We start from the raw sequence: 6,958 nt of genomic DNA on the forward strand, positions 1-6,958 counted from the left end.
GCTCACCTCTAGCCTAACAGTGTCTCGGCATACAGAAGGCTCGAGCCCCGCTCAGGGCCGAGTCAAGTCCAAGTTCAAGGCTGCTCTGACAGCGCAACCCCCCTGTCTTCCCTCAAGTGCCCGGGATGGGGGAGGGGGTTTTCGACTGTGTTTTCGGCCGTGCAGGGGTCTCTCTACCAAACATAAAGCCTGTGACAAAACGGTTAAAAGATACTGCCGTTTAATGAAACTCAAATTGAAATTGCCAGTCATTGCCAGGTGTTAAATACAATATATATATTGAATTTGGATGCATGGGCGATTCTATATGGAGGAGTTATAGGTTAGCCTGCATAACATGCGGGTTCGAGTAGCCTGATGTAGATAGTCTTTCTACTTTCAAGTAGAAATACATTTTAGTTGAGTTTACAATTTGGCCTAACATGCATAAATAAACCTCAGCCACAAACGTTTGTTTTGTGACCAGCGAGATGTTTTGGTTCTGCCTAGTCTACGCGTTAATCTTGCAACTTTTAATTTAGCCCGCCATATTGAAAATGCAAGCCACATTAGCAGGAGTTGCAGACCATACATGTTCATAAAAAATCAATTACAGGTCATGACTAATTCATAAGACCTGGTGCTATAGAGCTGACGGGTTTTTAAGAGGTAAACTCCAACATTGGGAATGATCTGAGGGCATAAAGAAACAATATCCAAAGCAATGCTTGTTTCAACACTGGAAGCAGAATATAATTTACATCGTGCAGATAACCCATAACCCAGCATGCATGATCTTACTGACCAAATGTGGGGCTTAGCCTGCTTTGAAAATAGGTCTCATATGAAAAAGCTGATCTGAAATGACCCGCCAAAGAAACAGCTTCGGGCACCAGTAGAGTGCACTGTTAATAAAAATAAAAAATCCAGGTTTTTTTTAATGGTACTTTACTGTCAGTCACTTAGTTTTAAGTTACAGTATAAAACATGTCAAAAAAGAGGTAAACTATGTTTCACTAAATTCGAAATACATTTTGGTTTAACAGTGCATTAGTGTAAAATGTTCACCGTTTTTTTGCCAATAATTCACCATAAAAACCATAACCATAAAAACAACAGGATTGTTTTTACAGTGTGCCTATTCTGGGTATGAAGACATCAAGAGAGGGAAATGTTTTTTTAACACTTGCAACACTTTTTATTATATTTGTATGCAGTAAAATTCTTATCACAATAATGAAGAAAACACCTCTTTAACTTTGAACAAAAGCACATAACAAAACAACTGCCCCTGTTTAGCTCATAATTGTACATATTTATAGTAAAGAAACATTCTTTATAAATATTGTTTAATTTGTAGTAAATACCATAATTTAATTACAAACGGATAAATATGGCAGTAGATATTTACAAAAGGAAGGATGTAGTTACAGAAAATCCAACGGCACAACGTCTATTCTTCCAGATAGCATTTCACAATTAAAAACTTGCAAAGCACAAAACATCACAAGTTAAGCCCAGCAAACTAAAATATAAGCCAACATTCACAAGCAAAATATGGTGGACTGTTTGAGTTAAGTGTTAACTTTGGCACTCTTTCCAGTTTATAGATGTTTAGTATAGTTACAATCAATTTGCCTTAGGATCACAATATTTAACATCATAATACAACTTGAATCGTAATATGTGCACTATAAGTCCAGTTAGAGAAATAGCTACCATTGAAGGAACATCTATACACCAAAGAACGACAAAAATCTATCACAACCAATGGGAAAGAGGGAGTGTAATAATTATTTACAAATATATTGAATGCTCCTTGAACATATTACATATTTTCTTCTGTTGGTAAGTGAGTTCTCTTCTCTGGTGGTTTTAAATCTACTTCTATGCTTTTGAAGCGTTCATGGTATTCATGCTCTCCTCGGTGCACGAGTGTCCGAATCTCCTGCGCTGGTTCTGAGCAATGGTTCTGTATTCGCTGTTCGGTTCCGTCCTAAACATACCATTCACTGAAATTAGACGATAGGCTGCTGTGACCGTTGTTGTTATTGTGGACTGCGGACGCGGGTGAAAGATTGTTGTTGCTTTGGGTCTCGGTGGTGGGGGAGATTAAGCCGGGCGGTGTGGATGACTCGTAACCAGAACTGGCTGCAGGCGAGGAGTCGGACGCTGGAGGGGCCGCTTCGTGGACCTGGAAAAAGTGCAGGTACTATTTGTATATGATATCATGATGGGAAATTGTGAAGTATGACTTCAAAGTGCTTCAAGAATGATGGGGAACGTAATTGTGTAGGCCTAAATAACAGAGGAAAACCAAATCCCCGACAAACATGTCCTAAGCACCCAAAACACAGACGTAAACAAGTCTTAGGCTACATACTAATATCAGCTGGAAAGTAAAAGACAAAGTCCATTTACCTTCATGTGTTTTCGAAGAGAGCTGGGATGTGTGTAGGACTTGTCACACATTTTGCAAAGATATGGTTTGTCAGACGTGTGGACATGCATGTGCTTCTTTCGGTCACTGCTGTTGGCAAACCGCCTGTCACAGCCTTCAAACTCACACTGGAATGGTTTCTCTCCTGCATAAAAATAGGGATACAACAGACACGTTAGATGCAGTTCCTCAGCAAAAGCCTACAAAACGACTATGCCTTAGGCCTAATGCTATACGAGTTGCGTTCAATAACATGGCCATTCAACCACGAGTAGCGGGTTAAGTCATATAGCTATTCGTCATCGTTAGTGAATCCAGTGGTGTTCACACATGCCTTCTATTCGGTTAAATCTCAGTTGTATCACCAACTTCATTTAAATAGGGTTAACTTTATTTGTGGGACCAGACGTTCTCTTTTATGCAGGAAATTGTGGGTTTTAAGAAATAGCAAAACATTTAGGCCTATGGCTATTTGTTTTGAATCATAGCAATTGAATGTAAGTAGTATGTAAAATTACTTAAGAATATTTACTCAATATCCTACTTCCAAAATGAAATGCAAAATTGCTTAATTAGGCTCCAGTATGACTTAAATATATATAATCGAAACGTAAACATCCCATGTGGGGCAAAAGCTTCTGGCGCAGAGGGCGCGCCATTTGATTCGAAACAATAACGAATTAGCACCTGACCAATTCCATAGCTGCATCCCCCCAGAAAATAGTAAAAATTTGAAAGGCTGGTAATGTGTGGATCCGAATGTCTAGCACCTAGTATCAATAGATTGTGTGAGAAAAGAAAAGAGTCATGACACATTCACACTCGCATGCGACTGAAGAGTAAGCACACCAAACGATTTCCTAAAACCAAAAAGCCAAACATTATTTCTCAGTGGACAAAATAAAATAACAAAATCGATTTTCTGAAAAAGAGGCGAGGCATTCCGGATAGAATCCTAAAAGCTCAGTCTTGCATGAACATTAAACCGGTTGATGAGATTTACGCTACTATAGCCTACTCCGCGCAAGCAATGGACTGCTTAACCTCGCCTTTGAACCATTTTAAAGTTGACGAACCACAAAACCTCAAAAGCATATTACATAATTTAGCAAATTGCTGCGAGACATTTCATTTCTTCAAAACTGTGTAAACGCTAATTGTTTCCAGACTCGCCAGCTATGTGATTAGGGTACTATTGGAAAATCGAATCCACACTTTAGGCTATAGCGAATTATTTTTTTTTAGATCTAAATCTACTTTGACCATAGATGTGAATGTCTACTTTGGCAGTCTAAAAATACCACTATTGATTAAATATCGACTGGGGTATTTTGGCGACGAGAAAAGGCGCTTTTTGCAGGCTATAGGTTACAATTGGCTATGATGAAATAAAGCATGGCGCATTGGCATGGTGAATTCTAAAATGTGCAGTGTACATTTGCGAAACGAATAAATGCGAGAGGTAAAATGCTATAAATATCGTATAATTACCTGTATGTGTACGCTTGTGAATCTTCAAATTTTCCGACCTTGCGAAGACCTTGCCACATCCAGGGAAGGGGCAGGGGAAGGGTTTCTCACCCGTGTGGACCCGAATGTGATTCACCAGTTTGTATTTCGCCTTAAACGGTTTGCTCTCGCGGGGGCACTCTTCCCAAAAGCAAATGTGGTTGCTCTGCTCCGGTCCCCCGACGTGCTCCACGGAGACGTGCGTGACCAGCTCGTGCATGGTGCTGAAAGTTTTGTTGCAACTCTTCTTGGGGTTGCTCAGCTGCTCTGGGTCGATCCATTTACAGATGAGCTCCTGCTTGATGCACTGCTGCCGCATGTAGCGAAAGAAGGCACCGGGGTGGTGGTGGTGGTGGGCTCCCATGTTCATCCCCATGTTCATATTCATGCTGCTGTACTGGTTATGGAGCTGGGCGGCCGAGTAAGGGTCGGTCCTTGGGCTGGAGACCTGGTGGTACTGGTCGGAACGCCCAAAAACCTCGCCCGGTAGTCCAAGACGCATTTGCCCATTGAGCACATTCGGGGATCCGTGGGACCCATGCTGGTCGTGGATGCCGGGGAACAGAATGTGGCCTTGGCTGTCTGTGTGGGTATGATGAAGAGACCCCGCCGTGGGGCCGAAAATAGCGTGTTGGCTGCTCGCCGGAGATGATTCTCCGAAGCCTCGGCTGCGAAAGAGAAAGTCCCTGGTGGAGTTGAACGGGGAACTCGCGTACGAGGTGACATGGGCTGCATGAGCCCCCAAAGCCCCTGCGGGGTAGCCGGGCGCCTGGGAGGTGAAGGCAGAGCTCTGTCCCGGAGAAAGATCATGGTTCAGTTTAAACGCACCCATGTGTGCCGAGTCGACGAAGCTATTTTGTGCTAAACTCAAGTCTCTCTCCTGCATCTCGCTTGCTGAGTGATGCCTGGCAAACGTGCCAACTCCCAGTCCGGGGAACTGGTGACCTGCGTCCAGCAACATGGTCTCTCAAAGCGAATTTCGTTCGAATCAGCTTGTGTGTATAACAAAAAAAAGTAGAAAAATTACAATTCAATTGTCTATTCAGTTATGGAAATTACAACTTCCATGCATGGAAACACCATATCAGGCGAAGCTCAAAGCGATGATCCACTCATAGGAAGAAAAAAACCCTATACAACTTGTCTTACCGAACACGTCTATATTCACTGGTAGTTAACTTTTAACAGCAACCAAAAAATCCCCATGAAACCAAGTAAAGAGATTCCTTTGCGTTTTTCCTCTGGAAACTGGGAATGTTGATTGCTTTTAAACACACACGAAGAATTGAATAATTATCTTAATATCTGTCCTAGCACGAAGAGAGAGCGGGGTTTGGCAGCATCTCGGATTGTTGTTCCGATTTGTGTGTTTATTTCTTTCGCTTGCCTGTGTTTATTGCGGAGGGTCCCTCTTTCTCCGTGGACTGGCACTAGCTCCTCTTACGCCCCCTTTAACTGAAGCCCGGCCATTCATTCCACGCTGTCTCATTGGCCACTGTGTCTCATCAATCCCAGGTGCCCCTCCAATAGCAGGTACCGCTTTAGCGACTAATAGCTGATCGCCATTTTCCACTAATAATTGCCGCCTACTTTTTAGGAGAGGCATTTAGGGGGAAGAGAGAGAGAGAGAGAGGGAGAGAAAATAGTATCGGATATGATGCCTTAAAACCTTAATTTTATAGGTTGATGTATAACGGGTGGATTGACAATACGACATTGCACGTTGTGTGATAATGGTGTTTAAAAACCTGAGCTATAGAGTTAAAGAAATAACTGTAAGTGAACTAGCGAATGGGGTTTTGGGGTAGAAGGTGGGGTGTGCACATGTCATTCATTTTAAACAGCAATAGTGAATTCATCATTAGACAGGCGGATTTAATTAGAAACGAGAGTCAATCATTTAGCCAAACCACTATTTTATATATTGACCGTGTTTCTCTTACAAATAAATACAGTATTTATATGTGCGAAATAACGCACGTTTATGGGTAAATGCATATCACAAGCTCTGCTATAGAAAGGTAGGAATATACAGCAGAAACAGAAGCATATCAGAACACAACATACCATTTCATGAAATAAAACTGATTACACAGCAGACTCTAGAGTACTCCCTTAAAATTGTTGCTGATCATTTACCCCTATAAAGAAAATTGTGTATGTTCATAGCCTCTGCACCTACAGCCATCAGTGAGCTATAGACTCATGTAGCCTATAGCCTACGTACATTTGTTCAAGTATTACACCTCCACGCACCCGAGGTTTACATTTACCTTGTTTTCATAGAGAGCTGGGTCGGTGCTTTGTCCATTTTGCTTAGATATCTTGTACAGTTTGTCAGTCTTGCCTTAGCCGCAAAAAATGACTATTGTTTATTTTAGCTGCAATCAACAGCACGAGCCTATGTTTGAACGTTCTCTCCTGCAAAAGCAAAAAACGAAATGCGTTAGATGAGTTTAACTATAGATAGCACTAATGCAAAACATATTGCATAGGCCTGTACACATTATTTCGGATTAGTCATAATTTGGTGAGCATTTGCCCTACACGTGGGTGAGTTTGGTGACAACAGAGCTTCATATTACAACGCAACGGGCTAATAAAGAAAATAGATCTCTATAGAACAAATAGCCTAGACCCAAAAGCCTAATGGTCTTCAATTGCTATAGCCGACCATAAAGTCTCACTCAATCAGAACAAGAAACCTCGCCGGCTGTTCATGTCTGCAAAAACATGGCCAGTTTACAAGATGTGCTACTATCGTGAGTATTTTCGTCCAAAACGCTTACTGTATGGATTGCGTTCAAAATCAACCGGATCCAACAACAGCTGGGCATTGAAATGTACGCACTAAAGTGAAAGGAAGTTTACTTACACTTCCATTGAATTCAAGTCCCACAAGTCCTCCTGCTCCAAGACACATCAAACTGTCTCTTGTCCCGCTCGGCTCCCAAACACTGTAAAAAAGCGGTCAATAATGGGACCGGGAGTAGAACGTCTGAAAACTTTGGGAATCCTGTCCCTCTCTCA

General features: G+C 41.8%; 1 protein-coding gene across 1 annotated transcript; it reads right to left on the reverse strand.

The window, feature by feature from the left end:
* Window positions 1–1,153: 1,153 nt before the first annotated feature.
* LOC106586042 (zinc finger protein ZIC 2) lies at window positions 1,154–6,032 on the reverse strand. The gene is made up of 3 exons (XM_014172835.3): window positions 3,911–6,032; window positions 2,401–2,564; window positions 1,154–2,173 (listed from the first exon to the last, which is right to left on the reverse strand). Exons 1-3 carry the CDS (start codon window positions 4,887–4,889, stop codon window positions 1,976–1,978), a joined length of 1,341 nt encoding a protein of 446 aa, XP_014028310.1. The 5' UTR covers window positions 4,890–6,032; the 3' UTR covers window positions 1,154–1,975.
* Between the last annotated feature and the right edge of the window lie 926 nt (window positions 6,033–6,958).

Source organism: Salmo salar, chromosome 25 (assembly GCF_965601325.2).
Source record: "Salmo salar chromosome 25, fSalSal1, whole genome shotgun sequence".
Taxonomy (NCBI): domain Eukaryota; kingdom Metazoa; phylum Chordata; class Actinopteri; order Salmoniformes; family Salmonidae; genus Salmo; species Salmo salar.

What these genes read in the sequence shown, in the direction of transcription:
- LOC106586042 (XM_014172835.3), bottom strand. Translation starts at nt 4,889, where the DNA reads ATGTTGCTGGACGCAGGTCACCAGTTCCCCGGACTGGGAGTTGGCACG. An exon ending in TCACAAGCGTACACATACAG is followed by an intron (nt 2,565 to 3,910) that starts GTAATTATACGA and finishes ATTTTTATGCAG; the next exon opens with GAGAGAAACCATTCCAGTGT. An exon ending in CTCTTCGAAAACACATGAAG is followed by an intron (nt 2,174 to 2,400) that starts GTAAATGGACTT and finishes CACTTTTTCCAG; the next exon opens with GTCCACGAAGCGGCCCCTCC.